The 17,662-nt window shown below is 48.0% G+C and overlaps 1 protein-coding gene across 4 annotated transcripts in view; it reads right to left on the bottom strand.

Annotated features, from left to right (window-relative positions):
• The window catches only part of PAMR1 (peptidase domain containing associated with muscle regeneration 1), a 156,529-nt gene that overhangs the window by 27,046 nt on the left and 111,821 nt on the right, over positions 1–17,662 (bottom strand). For 2 of the 4 annotated variants that reach the window (XM_057750721.1, XM_057750720.1), the window contains exons 4-6: positions 7,504–7,618; positions 3,117–3,334; positions 570–677 (exon numbers count right to left, since the gene is read on the bottom strand). In XM_057750721.1, the coding sequence (XP_057606704.1) occupies positions 570–677; positions 3,117–3,334; positions 7,504–7,618 (441 nt within the window). The remainder of the gene's footprint in view (positions 1–569; positions 678–3,116; positions 3,335–7,503; positions 7,619–17,662) is intronic. The other 2 variants (XM_057750723.1, XM_057750722.1) reach the window with 1 other exon arrangement.

The raw sequence follows: 17,662 nt of genomic DNA, 5'->3' as shown, positions 1-17,662 counted from the left end.
ACTTGTCATCCACTCATGACACTCGAGTACAAAAGGGCACACTATTAATAATTCTGCCCAGACAAAATGCGTAAGCTGGGACTGTTCCTGGGAAACGGGGGCTCGTGGTTACCCTACATCTTTACCATCCTCCGTGCAGGGTTTCCAACTGCACAGCAACACAATGAATGGTGCCCGGAGCATGACTCCAAAATTCAGATCACAGCATGGACAGGGAGTTCAGACTCTGAGCCCCAGGAGAGCCTATGATGGTGGCTTCTTCTGTTGACCCTTTCTCAATGTGTTTGAGCTCTGAATATTATTCTAGGCCACTGAAGGCGTATACTTTTGAGAGGTATGTGCAGCAGGTGAGGGCAAACCTGGGTGAGTCCAGACATCCTGACTCATAGGCAGCCCAGTCCTTCTGAGATCCACTCAAGAGATGGAGAGTCCACATTAACCGCCATCTTGGATGGTGGACCACGATAGGCACCAGGGAATAATACCCCCAGCAAGCTCCCCAAACCCTCTCCACGCTGACACCACCCCACGTGACACCACCTTAACTCCCACTCCAGAGGCAAACTCACGATTTTCACAGTGCTGCCCAGTGTAGCCTGCGAGACAGGCACACTTGTAAGATCCGCTGTTGTCAAGGAGGCAAGTGCCGTCATGGAAACAAGGAGACGAGGAACACGCTGTAAAAGAAAAGACAATTTCTCTCAGTCCCCCTGTGCAGTGAGTCAATTATTTCAAGCCTGGAGTCTTGACCAGAGCCTTTCACTTGTCTTCGAAAGTCTTCTTGCAATTTTTTAACTCCTTTTATTGAAATCATGTTACCATTGTTTGAGGTTGCCTAAAACAGCTGCTCATTAATCAAATGTTGCTGATGTTAGCTGATGTTTTCCAAGGCCCCAGAAGTAGGCTCCAGACACTTATAGTCTGAGACAACACACACAGGTACACGGCACAATTAAAGCAGAGGCACGCTTCGCCCCTCCTGTAGGGGCTCCAGGGGAAAGAGCAGCCTTGCATAATCGATCATCTTTTTTTTTTTCAAGGAAGCTCTTGAAAGCTTTGGGATACTGGAGGAAAGGAACTGGACGATGATCTTCATGACATGAGTGAAAGTGTCCTCAAGAATTTACAAACATGCGTAAACAGTAGTCCCTTGAGATGTTGAGAGTTATTATCTCAGATATAGTGGGGAAATGCTACTGGGGTTAAATGATAATTAACCAGGTTTCTCCATTGCATTTGCAGAACTTCTCAGAACACTCCACCCTCTGACGTGCTTTCTTAATTTCTAAGAACGCACATCGTGTTCTCCATTTCACTGGCTCATTTGACCTGAGAGACTGTATTTCACAGAGTGTCCTGGGGACCATTTTCCTACAAAGAACACTTTGGGAAACACTAATCTGTTTGTTACCCACCAATCCCACGTTCATTGACGCTGGTGTAGAAACGTATCGCTCGGCCAAGCTCATCAAGCCTGAACTGAGTGCTTGCTCTGTGTGAGGCACCGGAGAAATGCAAAGAAGAACAGGAGACCCCACTCACCAGAGCAAAGCTTTCTGAAGACGAGTAGGCAATGACTACAACCTGAAACGTGATTCTGTGTCAGAAAAGAGAGAAAGCGCTAGAAGACATTCAAGAAAGGGCAAAGCCACAGCCTATGAAGGCAAGGGAAAAGGCTTAACCAGGGAAGAGACATCTGATAGGGCCTCCAAGGGCGGGACTTGATGCGCAAGAGTTGGGAGGTGCCTTTAGTCAGAGGGAACAAGGAGCACAGGCAGGACGTACAGGGTGTCTGAGGAATGGGAAGAGCTCTGTCCATCTGACAATGCAGACCAGGGTTTCCAGGGTTCTCCTGGAGAGGCTGAGGAAGAGACCCTCCTGACTCGCCCCTCAGTCCCAAGGTCACAAGCTAGCCAGCCGCCGCTGCCCCCAGCTGCTGACTGCCGTAAACACCCCCAGATGGATCTCAGCCTCAGCGGGCAGGGTGTCACCGAGGGGCCAGGATTCGGCCACAGGCCGCCCACACCACAGCAGCAAAGCCTCCAGAACTCCCAGGCCCTGAGCAGCTGCGCTGGAGACAGACGTCCTGGGACGGAGGCAGGCACACAGGTGACGGGAGCAACTGCTCGGCGCTCACGTAGGAACCCTCTCCGGGGGATGAGGCTGAGGGTGGGGTGGGGTGTCTGCCGGTCTCGCTGAAAGGACAGGGCTGAGGAAAGACTGATGCCGCTACTGCCCACCTCCCTTCTTGAGACTTCTGCATCAGACCCTCCATAAGGAAGCTTTAATGGTCAAAGTGCCATTGCAATTGTTTTAATTCAGTCTTTTTTAAAACATAGAACTTCAAGCTCGAGTTTGTTTGGTAAAACCTGATGCAATCCAGTCCCCAAGGAGTAAGAGCTAGAGCCATTCCTTAGGACTGAGCACTTTGTTCATTTTGGCCAAATTCTACTTCCTAATGTGAACAGGACAGGAGGTGAAGTCAGACTCAGAGTTACTCATAAAGTGGCATTTCCTGTGTAGTTTAAGACTTTGAACATCTATTTGAAAGATGACAAAGGGAGGCTCAGGGCACACCTGGGGCAGGGCGGCTATTGAGGGTTTCCTCTGTACCAGACGCTGTGCTAAGCTCTTCACCTCTTCTGTCTCCCAGTGCCTCCTCAACGGAGCAGGATCGAGGGTTACACCCTTATTCACTGACTAGGAAACCGAGGCCCAGAGAAGCAGAACTTGTCCGAGCCACACAGCTTAATCTGCCAGGGACCAAAGCTAATACTCTTAACCATGAGAACCCCTAATACTGATAGAAGCTCCAGACCCAAACTGTACAGATTCCTGGTTCCATCCCCAGAGCTGTGCAACCATAGATAGATTACCTGGCCTCTCTGTGCTACAACGTCTGTACAGGGGAAGTAAGCATTCCTAGTTCTGGTTCTGGTGAGTGTCTCTGAAATATCTCTTGCCATTCCTCTCTACCTTCTTACTGTGCAGGTTGCTTCTGAGAACCCAGCACGCTGGGTTTTAACAAGGCTGGGTGGGGAGAAGAGGGTACACAGAAAGGAATGTTTGTCCGGAGTACAGCCGTAAAGTGCGACATTTGTCTCCCTGGCCTTTACCTGTGATCTCCTCAAAGATGGCATGGAAGCCGTCAAAGTTCTTGGAGCCGTCTGAGTGGAAGAGGACGTGGAGCGAGGAGCCCGTGCTTCGGATGGGAGCCGGCCGCTCGTTGCCGCAGAAACGCTTGATGATTTGGCTGTCACTGCTGTCGCCGTCACGGACCTCCACATAGTCATACTGGCACATGTAGTCAAACTCCAGGCTCAACATGACAACCCTGTGGGCGGAGAGGGTGACAGCAGGAAACAGGTGGACCCCGGAGAGTCCTTACAGCCCTGGGCAAGTTCAAGGCCAGATGATAAATAGGTCTCTGGAAGAGTAGTGCTGTTGGCCTGATGTGATAGGACAATGGTCCTGGAGGACTGGAGGTCTAATATGGGTAGGCAGGTGTGCTGTGTGCAGGTGCGTGGACGTGCATGGCCAGGTGAAGGGGGTGCCAGGGTCCATTCAGAGGATCTCTGCACCCGCTGGCGCCTCTTCTGGGGCACTTCTCCTCCCAGGCTGCATGGCTGGTTCTTTCCTATCCTCAGGCCTCAGCTTAAATGTTCTCTCCTCAAAGAGGCTACCCCAACAGCTCTTTCTAAAGGAGATCCCTTGTTTTCTTCATAATGTGTTTACACATTTTCATTTCTCATCTTTATCTCCTTGACTTTGTGAGGGTGTGTGTGCACACGTGCATGTCTGCCTCCTCCCCTAGACTGCAGATTGCTCACAGGTAGAGTGTGCCATCCGTCTTACTCCACCACCATCTGCTTAGTGCACAACGCAGTGCCTGGCATACAGAGACAATAAGCCAAATAGCGGAAGAGAGGACAGAGTGGATACTCTATTGTAATTTCACAACTGGAGAGCGGAGAAGTATATGTCGTCTTGCGAGACCAAGGAAAGGAAAAACTCTCTGCACACTCTTCCGTCTGATGGAAGGATCAGATGATAATTATTCTCTTGGTAACAATAATTCTTGCTCCAAAGACTAGAAAAAGTAGCACCATATCAGAATTTCAGAATTGAAAGAGATCTAATATATCTGGGATTACCTCAAAGGGGTCTTGGGTTTGGAACTCCTGGGGTGCATCAGGTCAACAAAGCAGAAGACGACCCTAAGTGCCCAATTCCAAGACTTAAGAAAAGAGGCAGCCACATCCCAGGGCAAGAGAGGAAAAGACATTTCTCAGAAGATTCCCAAGGGAATACCTGAGTCTCAAGGTCACAAAATCTGTATCTTCTCCCTCACACTTTGGAGAAGTAGGAATAGACAGAAGAGTTCAGAACTACAACCTGAAATGTTGGGACCAGTGCTATTTCTCCCATCTGGGTAAAACTTCAAGTGTCAGAATTAGAGAACAATCAGGATATACTAAGTGCTCTTAACGGTTTTACTAAAAAAGAAATCCAATCACTGAATATGACCAGTGTTTATTTTTCAAAAATTTTTATCACAAAACCTTTTGTCAGGGAGTGTAAGGCCTACTAATCATAATTTGTGACACATGCCGTAGCACATAAGGATCTGACTTCTCATCCAGATGCCACCACCAACTCACTGTGGGCCTTGAGCCATCACTTCCTTCTCTGGGCTTTGGTATCTTAGTCTAAAAAGGGGAGGAGAGGGGACAAGGCCATCACCCAACAGAGATCACAGCCTTTTCTGAAACTGAAACATGAGACATTACAACTTGCATTTACATTCAAACACTCATTCATTTGTTTACTTATTTGACACATCTGTGGCAGGTTTGCTCTGTGTCAGATGCTGTTCTAGGTGCTGAAAGTACAGCAGGGTCCCAAGTAGACACAGTGCCTGCCCTCATGGAGTTCTGATTTGGGGGACAGACAATAAGCAAGGAAACCAGAAAACAAAGCAATCCCAGAGAATGTAAAGTCCAAAAAGAAAATAAACCAGGTAAGAGCACAGAGAGTGACTCTGTGGAGGGTAAGCTTTTTACACACATGGCCAAGAAAGACCTCTCTGTAGACATGATATCTGGGCAGACATAAATGATGAAATGGAACCAGCCAAGAGAAAGTCATGGGGCAGAGTGGTCCAGGCAGGGGAATCTGTAAGTGCAAAGGCCCTGAGGTAGTCAAGAGCATATCTGAGGAGCTGAAAGAAGTCAGGGATGCTGCAAGGTGGTGTGTACAGGGGAGAGTGGTAAGAACTGAGGTCAGAGAGGAAAGCAGGAGACATCCTGTATGGTGAGGAGTTCAGATTTTACTCCAAGCCTGTGAGGAAGCCACTGGAAGGTTTCAACAACATAATAATGATTTTATTGAGGACTTTAAAGGATCACTCCAGTCACTCTGAAGAGAGGAGACTGCAGAGCTAGCAAGAGTGGCTGCAGGAAAGCCAATCAGGAGGTCACGAGAGAAACCAGGTGAGAAATGGCAGTGGTCTAAAGTAGAATGTCGACAGTAGAGACAGTGGATGGACTTGAGATTATTTTACAGGTAAGGAAGTAGATTTTGTGGTGACCTGGCTGTGGGAGGTGATGGGAAAAGGTGCATCGGGGTGACTGCCAGCTTTTGGGCTGAACACTAGGCTTCAGAGTATTTCCGTTATTATTAGTACCCCTGGCCAACAGGTCCAGGTCTGACTAGCAGGAAAGAAATGTATATATTTCCAAGCCTTCCTAGGACACGTTCTTGGGCAGGTGATGTGCTTCTCAATCCCTCCACCATTTTGGATTTTTGGTTGGTGGGGTTGGACGGGACACTTCTTTTGCATCCTGGATATTAGAGAAGCTCCACAGAGGCCCCTGAGGGGACCATTTGTCCTGGTCCCTGAGCTGCTAAAAAATTAACCTGTGGCATCTAACACCTGCCCTTATCATCCTGGGAGACCCAGCCTGGACTCCATGCAGCAGAACCGTGTGGCCTCTCACTTGCTTCTTGAATTAACGTTCCTCTGGGAAAGCCCACTTAATGAACCTTACTCCTAACCCCAGGACCTCGGGGAGCAAGAAGACCAACTATTAAAGCACAGCTTCGATGAAGAGGATCGAGAAGGGGACCTGATTCACTGGATCTTTCCAACGCAGGGCACCGTGTCGCCCCGCCTCAAGGACAGAGCGCTGTCGAGGAGCCAGCTGGCATGCAGCAACCGCCGGGTGCCTTGATCCATCCAGAAAATACCTATTGAAAGCCTGAGCTCTAGAAGATTAGAGATTTCCATCACTGCCAACCTCCCCACTGGTTAGAAAAGGGAAGAGCTAGGTGGACCACGTCCCTAGAAGTCCCAGGAGTGCGTGGGCCACTCTGCTTCCTTAAAGAGGAGGAGCAGAGGTGTCTGCCAGGGGAGACTGCTGGAGACAGACAGCAGTTCTTTCAACTTTATTTACGCAACAGGATCTACCAAGCACCTATGATGCGTACCGTGTCCTGTTCCAGGCACCTGGATGCAGCAGTGAAGAGTTCTCACAAAACAGGACCCTCACATGTTATTTATCTATAGTTACAATAAAACTGGGCTATACTTTGGATTATGGCGTACATTAAACATTAGTGATGACCCTGCAACTGCATGAGAAGAACTGGCTTATCTTCCGCACATGTGAAAGAATCAGTTTACTGGTGGCAGGGGTGGTGGTCATTTCCTGAGAACAGCAATGAAAGGAGATGTGACAAGCATAAGCCCCAACCCAGAGGACACATTCCTTGAAGGTTAGCCCTGTCCTTATTTCTTCCCTTCCCTCCCACAGAGTCTAGTCCAGTGCTGAGTGAATAGGAAGACTTGGTCAAGATTTGCGGAGGCGGGGAGTAGATGACTCTCAGTATTCTGCTGTGTTGGTATTATCCTTGGGTCATCATCCCCTGGGCCCCACTGCCCTCGAGCAGTGAAGGACAAGCATCTAACTGACTGTAGTTTTACCTAGTCCTTCCCCCACAAAATCCCTGAGAGGTAAAGGAAAAGCCTCTAACAATTTTCTGCTTTTAAGAAGAAAGTGCTGGGGTTTCCACTGAGGTGGTGAAGAATCCACCTGCCAATGTAGGGGACATGGTTCGAGCCCTGGTCCGGGAAGATCTCACATGCCGCAGAGCAACTAAGCACACGCACCACAACAACTGAGCCTGCACTCTAGAGCCCTCGAGCCACGGCTATTGAGCCCGTGCACCTAGAGCCCGTGCTCCACAACAAGAGAAGCCACCACAATAAGTCCATGCACTGCAACAAAGAGTAGCCCCTGCTCTCTGCAACTAGAGAAAGCCTGCACGCAGCAACAAAGACCCAATGCAATAAATAAATACACACATACATAAATTTATTTTTTAAAAAAAAGAATAAAGTGCTGATGGTTAGCCCTTGGTCACTAGGATCCAGGGCCTTTGGTCCTGTTACTGTGTTTCCTTATAACCTCAGACTCCCTAATTCTGACCCCAGCCCCTTACCTTAGCTGAACGTTAAACCCAGGTTTGGCGTGAATGGTCCATTCGCAGTGAGCATTCAGGGGGTAGCTCTCCAGCAAAATCTGACCCTTCGGGACTCGTAGAACCTGGCCACATCCTGAGAAGAGAAGATTGCGGCATGGAAATTGGAGTCAACAGGAAAGAGACAGGAAAAGGTCTCGACGCCTCTGAGCTCCCCCCACACTCCTGAGAACAGAATGGAGAGGATATTTCTATTTCTCAAGCACCTGGCAATGTGCTAGGCAACTGGCAATGAATTGTTAATTCATTTAATCCAACAGCTGGAGAAGGGAAGTAGTGGCATCATTCTAGGTTTCCAGATGGAAAAATGGATAACCAGAGATTCAATAAATAACGTGTCTAGCGACCAAGTGCCAGAGCAGAGATTTAAACCTAACTGTGTCTGAGTGCAAAGTCCACACCACTCTCTCACCCTGCCTCTCCAAGCCTGCCGCCTGGCAGCCTGCTGCCACCACCTTACAAGGCTCAGAAAGCAGACCCTCCCACAGCTCTACATGGGACATGGTGGCCTTCATCCAGAGTCTAAATCTGCATAAGACCCTTTGGTCTGTGTTCCCTGCACATTCTCTACCCCACAAATATAACCCCAAAGCAACTCCTTGACCCCCTCCACCCAGATAGAAAATGTATGTATTAATTTATTCTATGAGCACTGAGTAATAAACACTGTCTCTATTGCACGGCACCAGAAGGCGGACATGAACTCCAACCAATCAGCCTGGATTAATGGTTTTCAATTTTTTCTAGCTCCCAAGCCCCCCACCCCCCGTTTTTTTTTTCCCCAAACAAACTCTTATGAAGACCACCCAATTAATTTTTAAAAATGGATCCAAGAGGAGCTCCTGGTTGAAGCAGAAGCTGGGACCTGCAAGCCCTCCACCTTCAGTATCACCTTGGTCTCCTGAGTTACCTCCAAGGAATCCCCAAGATTTGAAAACCACTGAACAGAGTCTTCATTAACTTATATCTTATCTTCTAGTGTTAAGTTAAGCAGAGATGTGTAAGATGCACCTTAGTTTTACAAAAGAGTTTGGGGGAAATGTCTTGAGTTGGTGTTATAGAAAAAAAATTATCTGGGTCATGTAAATAAACTATATTTTCTACCAGAGTTGTCAAACTATGATCCAGCTCCCTGCCTGTTTTTTGAATAAAGTTTTACTGGAACAGAGCCACACCCATTTTTAGTGCACCGTCTAAGGTCAGTTTCCCACTATAATGGCAGAGTTGAATAGCTGCAAAAAGAGACAGTAGACTCCACAGAAATGAAACTATTTACCATCTGCCCCTTTACAGAAAAGTTTTATTTAACCCTGTCCTACACAGAACCCAGTTTGACGTCATCAATTCTGGACATGCAGTTGTCTTCAATAACCTCCCCAAATAAATTCCCATTGCTCAAAAGCAAAATATGAGCATCCCTGGATACTGCCCCATGGCAAGATGATGGTCGTCCCGCTCTTACAGGGTTAGGGATACAGCCCCAACTCTACTCTGGACAAGCTGTGAGGTCTGAGGCGTGTGACTTCTGCAAAGCTGACTGCTAGGTTGCAGCAGTCATCTCAGCATCAGCATGTTTATTGCTGCTGCCCAGCTCCGCATGGGAAGCATCTTCCACCACGTTCCACATGGGGATCCTGCCTGGACCAGGCCTCCACCCTCTCTCTCTGCAATCCCAGCCTCCTTGCATCCATCCCTGTCTCCCACCTTTCCATTCTCCACATAGCAGCCAAAGCCACCCTTTAAATAAATTAGATCACATTACTCTCCCGACCGAACCCTCCAAAGGCCATCCACTGTGCCTCACCTTCCCATGGTGTCCACGGCCCTGCCTCACGGACCGCCCAGCCCTGCCCTTTGCCCAGTCTCCATCACCACCCATCTGTTCCCCATGCTGCTCCAGCCACAGAGCCTCCTTTCTGTTCCAACTCAGGCCTTGCACTCACTGCTCCCTTAACCTAGAAGGTTCATTTTTTTCCACATCTCCTTCCTTTGGGAATTAAGCTCAACTGCTACTTCTTCCAAGAGGCCTTCCTGGGCCAACCAGCTAAAATGCACCTTCACGTTTCTATGGTCACTGCCGTTACCCAATTTTGTTTTCTTCAAAACACATATCACTGTTTGCAATTATCTAGTTTATTTTCTTACTCCCTTTGGTAGAGCTGGGACTCCTCTAGCTTGTACACCTAGAGTGGAAACTGGTATATAACAGGTGCTCAGTAAAGAGTTGTGGAATGAATGAACGATGACATTGTGCCAGGCCAGGATCTGGCTAAAAGATTTACACACACTCTCTTGTTTAATCCTCACAAGAAATCTGGGAGAACGACATTCATCTCCCCATCCCCCAGGCGAGGAACACTAAGGATGGGAGAAGCTAGGTGACTCCCCGTGGCCAGACAGCCAGGAAGTCAGAACTTCAGGTGACTGTTCTAATTCTAGAGCACTGGGTAGGACGGGACTTCAGAGTCCTGCTGCCATTGGTTTGAGTCTCAGCCTTAGGGTCACTGGCTGTATGGCCTTGGGCAGGTCTCTTCATCTCTCAGAACCTCAGTAGCCCTGAGCCAAATGGGAATAAAACTAGCACCTGCTTCATACGTTTTGTGAGACATGAATCGGACTATGCACACAGAAAGCTGTTAGCAGAAAAATCAGCAAATGTTAGTTAGCTGTTGGGAGTTGGTGGCAGAGCAGGGATTTGAACTTGGATCTGTCTCGTACCAACGCTGAGTCTCTGCTAATACATTAAACTGTCTTAGGGTTTCCTGACCCAGCCTTCTCCCACTCTGCTTTGAAGCAGCAGGATTTTCCCACCCCCCCCCCACAGCCCCCAAAAATACACTGAATATCTGCCCCACCACCCAACTTTTGGAAGCGCACGTTTCTTCTTCCTGCACACCTCACATGCCTCATCACCCCCATCCGCCCATCTGCTGCCCGGCTACGGAAGTGATACATTGGGTGTGAGAGACAAAAAAAGAAACCTTCCTGCACAGCCTCCACCCCTCTGGGACTGGCAGCTTCCCAGCCACAAGGTGTTAAATCCCAGCTCCGCAGCAAACCTCCCGCAGAGGCCCCAAGTGAGACCCAGCAGCAGATGCCGCCAGCCTGCCTCTGGTTTCTCCCCTAGAACCAGACAGCAGTGTCCCTGCCCCCGGCCCCCAGCCCTCAGGTCCAGGGCGAGCCTGTGCCCCTCCCCAGGCAGGTTTCCTTGGCAAGACCATGCAGACTTTGGCCCGTCCCAGGGTCTCATGCAGCTTCGGGAGGGCTTGGAGCCCCACCCCTCTGGGGGGCTGGCCCCTGGCCACGTGAGACGCGAGACCACTTGTTCCTGGGGCTCTGGGGCCGTCCTTCTGAAGCAGCCAGGACTCCCAGCCACGTCCTTCATGATGTTTCCTTCTCACTCTAGAGGAGAGGGCAGAGTCGGCCCCCCAGAGCGGGGACAAGTTCCAACCAGCCAGAGACAAAGAGGCCACTTCTCAGAAATGTGCTTGGGGGGAGCGTATTGGGCACAAGGAGAAGGAGAAGGAGCCCCACCCCCTCCTCACACCAAGAGGCTCCTTCAGCTCCCTTCCCACTCCTACCTCCACGCGGGAGTCTGAGGGCCCGGGCGCAGGGCAGACTCACTGCACCCTCTGTCTAGGTCAGAACACTGAACACAGCTGAGTGTCCTCGCCAAGGAAGTACGGCGGGCCAACCAAGCAGGTGGTCCTGAGTCTGAAAGACCAGAGAGGCAATGGCCCAGACGACGTGCTCAGATTCCCTGACAGTGTCTTGCTGCAGGGGAAGAGTGTGTGTGTGTGTGTGTGTGTGTGTGTGTGTGTGTAGGGAATTTCGCCAGCCAAGCCACACTGTCCCCCGGGGATCTCAAATCCCAGACTCATCTCCAACCCCGACCCTCCCCCATCCTTCCCCATCGCTACAAACCCAGACCAGAGAGAGAGCTGGTTAGACTCTGCTTCTACAGCACTGAAAGGAAATCGTCACGAATCTCAAAACTAGAAAGAGAGCTGGAAGGTTCCCAACAAAAATGAACACCCCCAGCATTCAGACAAGTCTTGTTATCTCCAGCTGGGGGAGCAAAGAGGGAGGGGCAGGAGAGAGACACAACAGACTTCTGAGAAGCAGTGCTTTTTTTTTTTTTTTCCCTTTAATCTTTCCTCTTGGGTTGGGGCAGGGAGGACTAAAGAAAGCACCCTGAGCTAGAGAGCCATTAGCATTTTCTTTCCTCCTTCAGAGACAACTCAGGAGACAGGACTCAGCCTGGTTGACGGGCAGCCTGGAAGCCAGACCAGGTCCTAATCTCAGCTCAGACTTTTCCTAGCTGTGTGACCCCAGACAAGTTCTCTAGATTTTCCAAGCCAAGGTTCCCTCCTTTAGAAATAAGAATAATAGGAGTACCTGCTACCGTGTTGTCGTTGATGATTTCTTATTTGTTTGAGGATTAAATGAGATAGATGTTCTATGTAAAGCACTTAGCCAAGTGCCTGGTACACAGAAACACTCAGTAAATGGCAACCAATACTGTCCATTTCTCGAGTCTTGTCTGGATCTGAGACACAGATCTGGCACAAGAATCACAGATGACAGCCCAGGTTCTGATGTACTGCTCCAGGGCTCCTAAGAGTCTCTTCACATCATTGGCTAAAGCCCTAAAGCCTTTAGGCCCAGGAGCTCTGACAGCGATGGCAGGACAAAAGCCTGGATGAGGACGTGGGAACGACCGGGAGCCGGGAGGAAGCTCACACCTCCCACGTGACTTGGTTCATCCCACCCTGACCTGCTAGGCCCTCAGACAGGCCCTCGGAGTGAGGACCTCAAGGCCTCTCACATCAAGAGGTGGTCTAGCATAGAGCATGAGAGACTGGGCTCTGGGGCCCAGCTTCTGAATTGGCGTCTTGGCTTTGCCACTGACCAGCTGCATGAGAGCAAGCAGCAGAGTTGCTCAGCCCCTCTGTGCCTCAGTGCCTCGCCTGTAAAAGGCTGAGAGGAGGATGAATGAGTTTGTACATGAAGGTACTTAGAATGATGCCCGGTTCGTAGTAAGTGCTAAGTGATGAGTTTTGTCAGGGGGCTCAGGTCTTCGTTAGATGTCCAGGGATGACTTCATGGCTCACCCTGTGATTTGGCCAATAATCCTAAGCAATCTGATACTTTATAATGGCTGTTTATGTAAGTATTTGTCTTCCCTGTGACACAGTTCTGGGAGAGCAGGGACTTTGTCTGTCTTGTTCACACTTTTATATGCATCAAGAAGGTGCTGAGTTAATTGTTAACTGAATGAATGATGATGCCAAGCTAAATCAAACATCTTCCTGGCCAATGAAACCATTTTTGAATCCCCTCCCACCATACCAAATGGTCTGTCCATTCAGTTGAAATAGTAGTCTAGCAGGAATAGCATCTACTACTTTGCTGCAGAAAATCTTTTCTCCTCCAAATTTACCAGGGTCTTCACCAAAAAAAACACACACTGAGATAACCCTGCCAACACAAACGTCAGGGACTGGGCTAGAGCAGCATAAAGAATTCGATGGCTGAATATTTTCTATATTTTTTCTGCTTCAGTTTGGTTGATTCCTACCAACTCTGTATTTAAATTCCCTCATCCGTTCTTCTGTGTGACCAGCTGTTAATTCCCTCCAATGACCCTTTTTAATTTCAAATATTAGAGCGTTCAGTTCTGGGATTTCTATTTGGTTCTTAGTAATGCTTTACAAATCTATTCTGAAATTTCTCATCTCTTCATCCATTATATTTACCTTTTCCTGTAGATCCTTTAATATATTCATCTTATTATTCATTCATTCATTCATTCATTCATTTATTGGCTGCATTGGGTCTTCGTTGCTGCACACAGGCTTTCTTTAGCCCCATGGAAAGTGGGGCTACTCTTCATTGTGGTGTGTGGGCTCCTCATTGCGGTGGCTTCTCTTGTTGCAGAGCACGGGCTCTAGGCGTGCAGGCTTCTGTAGTTGTGGCACGTGGGCTCAACAGTTGTGGCACATGGGCTTAGTTGCTCCACAGCATGTAGGATCTTCCAGAAGCAGGGATCTAACTCTAACCCATGTCCCCTGCATTGGTGGATTCTTAACCACTGCACCACCTAGGAAGTCCCTGGGAGGTCTTTTTCAGATATCATTCCAATAGGCCAGCCCACAGGTTGATCACAAGTCTGGCAGGCTCCGCCTCTGTCTGTGGCAGGCTTTCACCTGCCCTGTCCCTGGCCTCAGTTGCTGGCCTCAGGTAAGAAGTATCTGGGATCACTAGCTCACCTAGAAAGAAATTTTTTCCTTTGGAGTGTAGATTCTTTTAGGTTTTGTGTTCATAGATACTTGATGGTTTTAAAGTAATTTTGAATTTTCTTTGATTTCTTGCTGTCTGAGCAGGAAGGAAGGCCTTTCTCATGTCACTCTCCACCCAAACCAGAAGCTGAGCAGTAATCGATGTGTTCTTTGACAACATAAAATCCTCTGCAAAAGTTCAAACATGAATTCTCTGGAGTCAAGAACTTCAGCACATAAACTAGGAAATACTATTCATACAATATTTGTCCTGGGAAGATAACCTCCTCGTGACCACCGTATATTCTCTTGTCCCTTGGGGAGTCCTGTTGTACTATTTTTCCTCTCTGGCCTTGCACTGATTTCCTTCCCAACAAATAAAAAGAAAAAGAAGGGCTCCCTTCAAGGCTCTGGTTTAGTAAAAATACGACTAGCAGCTACCATTTACTGAGCACTTGCCATGTAGCAGGTTCCATATTAAGGACTTTTATAGACAGCACTTCATCTAACCCTCACGAAAATCCTCTGAGGGGGCACTGTTATTTTCCCCATTTTGTAAATGAGGAAACTGAGATTTACAAAGAGTGGGTAATGCTACCCAAAGTCACGGAAGGATTCAAGGGAGAGATTAAAATCCAGGTCCTCCTGGTTTCAAACCTGGCTGTTAACCACCACGTAATACCATGCCCAATTTGTATCCAGTTGGGCATTGTTCCTTTCCTGGAAGTGTCAGGATACAAAAGCCCAGAGTAAGAGAAGCCAGTTTTCAGTGACTCCACGCAGGTGACTCTATGCTTCCCCAGGAGGACAGCTCCATAAATCAGTAACACACAGGTGTGTGAGCCTTTTCTCTCCCTCCCCGTCTCTCTCCCTCTCTCCCTCCTTCCTTTTTCCTCCCTCCTTCTCTCCCTCTCCCTCAGTCTTCCCTTCCTCTCTCTCTCTCTCATTTGCTCTTGATCATTTCTGGTTATGGCTCAAGGACCAGCCTGTACAAATCATCTTCCTTTCTGATATTCGAGCCCCACAAACATTTCTGGTCACAGCTGATGGCCAGTTCCTCTGCTCCTCTGCTTATATCTATAATATAACTCAGAAAATAAAAAGTATAAGGGCCTATAATCTCTCCCCATAAACTGTCTCTCATCTAGGTTGCTTTCCTAACTTTCTTACCTCCCCTAGATCCTTTGGGGCCTGAAAGGTTGGCATCACTTCAGTGCTACCTAGAAGCGTGGCATCTAGGTGGTTCTCGGGCCTTCTCATGCCCATCTCATTTGGTGGCTTAGGAACTTGGTCTGAAGGCCAAGTTAAATAAACTTCACTCTGGAAGTCAGCAGAGTGGTTCCACTTAAGAACTCAACTTTCTAGTTTAAGAAGCTCTGAAAGGAAACCTTGATTTTGACTTTAGAGATCTGCGCCTCTCAGAGCCACCACCAGATCACCGTTCCGAAATGCCATTCCCCACAAAAGGAACCAGGATTTGTGGCGAAATGGCTGGTTCCAGGACCTGTACATAAACAGTCAAGGTGAATTTGAAACATTTCTGGCCGAGAAGCAAGGAAGTAGTCAGAGAGTAACTTGGAGTGTAGATTTAAAGGGTCTTCGGTGGCCAATTCTGGGGCAATTTGGGCATTAAAAAAAAAATGATGATAGCATTAGGAAATATGGAAAAAGTGCAAATTCATGAGTCCATGGTATAGCGTAAGAAAGAGTGGGCCGAATGTGGAGAAATGGTAATAATGGGTGAATTCAGGAAAAGGATGATGTAGTACTCTTTCAATTCTCTGTGTATTTAACTTTTTCAAAATAAGAAGTTGGAGAAAGAAGGAATCAGTTCCTTAGTCTGAATATTCTGAGATTACAAAACCAATCTTTCCTGGCCAGGAAGATGTGAAGAGAGTTCTCCCCTGGGCTCAGTGACCTCCAGCCCTCCTCCAGTATTCTTGGTTGATGTAACTTGTCAACGGTTATGAATGAATTGATCACGTAGTGGAGTCTAAGACTGTAAGGAGTTAGGTTAATACCATCCGTGACACGCCTTGTCAAGGACAGTGAGCAAATATAGGTGCTACCACGACTGCTCAGTACTGAATGCTCCACAACTCAAATATAAGAGAGTCTGATCCTTCCACCTAAGGTTCTATTTGACACTCGGGGAAAAAATGCCAGAGCTCTACAAGGATGCTCAGCGGGAAACCTTCCTCCTCCAGAATTCAATGGTCTGAAAGGGTCACTTGGGCGCCATCTACTGGGCAAATGCTTGCACGGCTCCCTGGCTCCAGCAAGGTGCCCCAGCCCTGCACAGACCACCCAAGTGTTCAGCGGCCCCCTAAGAGAGGCAGGCAGCATGGTGCCCAGCACTGGGCAGGCAATCAACAAACACTGAAATGAATTACTTCCTCCTATGAGTTCCCTTCACATTTATTTAGTGCCAGTATGAGCTGTAGGTGATAAGAACCTAATAACATCATACTGATGTCTTCTTATGGTCAAGCCCTGTTTCCGCAAAAGTACTGTAAACTCACAGCGGGTTCATTGCTTTCCCTGGTGATCCATAAGAAATGCTCCCTTTGTGTATGTGTGTGTGATCAGAGAACATCCATAACTATGTGGAATGGGGACAGTGGTCAGGTAACATACACTGTATGGAATGAGACTTTCAGAACGAACTTCAGGGAACTGCACCAGCATAACTGAACCCACACAGTACAAGATAGGAGTGTGACCAATACTTTGTCCGCGTCATAGCGCTGACCACACTCTTCTTTTTGTTTTATTGTTTGTTTTTTTCCGGCTTTCTTTTTTTTTTGTGGTCCCTCCTCTGAATTTCAGCCTCTAAAATGGCAGTGATTACATGTCTTGCTCATTGCTGCACCTAGAAGCAGACATTCAAGAAATATTTTTTGAATGGATATGAGTAGATTTATTCATTGAATTTTTTTTTTTAATGAATGGGGGCACGTGTGATCCGCTTTGCCTGCCTAGTAGTGATGACCGGTTGTCCTGAGCCAGCTCTCCTGTCCTTGAGAAAGCTTTGATCCTACACGTGCACACCATCACTCATCCAACCAATCAGACTCCATACACAGTCAGCACTTACACTGAGGCTAAACCCAAGGCTCAACCAAAGGTACTATTTGGAAAGATACACCTACAGGATTTCTTTGGGCAAATGCAGTCCTTCTGTCTTTGATCTCTTGCATGCAAATATTCTTCCCCTTCTCTGCCCTGTCCCCTAAACAAACCCACTTACACAGAGTGTTTAGAGTATTGTTTAGGAAATATTGGTACCCTTTCCCTTGGTATTGAATATACTCTCTTACTTGACTGATTTGGGGATCAGTCATGTGACTTCCTTGGAATATGAGTGAATGTGATGTGAGCAGAGGCCTTCAAAGTGGCCATGTGTTTGGCTTGGCCTCTTGTGCTTCTGTGACCCACTCTGAGAAGACCACACCCCAAGTTGCCCCTGTGGTCTGAGCCCTGAACCCTAGAGTTCAACCCAGGTCAACCCAGCTGAAACCAGTTAAATTCCAGCCAATGCCAGACCCATGATAGAGAAAAATACACATCTGTCCTTTGAGGTTGTTTGTTACACAGCAAAAAACTGACCAATATATAGGAACACATTATCACCACCACCCTTGAAAGCTTCAACTTAGAAATTCTATTCTCTGACCACAATACCTCTTCCATCTAACATGTTCCATTGCTTTATCACCACTAAGCCTGGTTTTCCATCTCATCTAGACCTCCAGTCCCTATGCTCTTTACCAGGTTTCATGTCCTACCCACCCTGGATCCCTGGACAAGCATGTCTCAGCCAACTCTTGGATCAACCA

This window comes from Hippopotamus amphibius, chromosome 9 (genome assembly GCF_030028045.1).
Source record: "Hippopotamus amphibius kiboko isolate mHipAmp2 chromosome 9, mHipAmp2.hap2, whole genome shotgun sequence".
Lineage (NCBI taxonomy): Eukaryota > Metazoa > Chordata > Mammalia > Artiodactyla > Hippopotamidae > Hippopotamus > Hippopotamus amphibius.
This window is presented reverse-complemented; position numbering and strand designations above follow the sequence as displayed.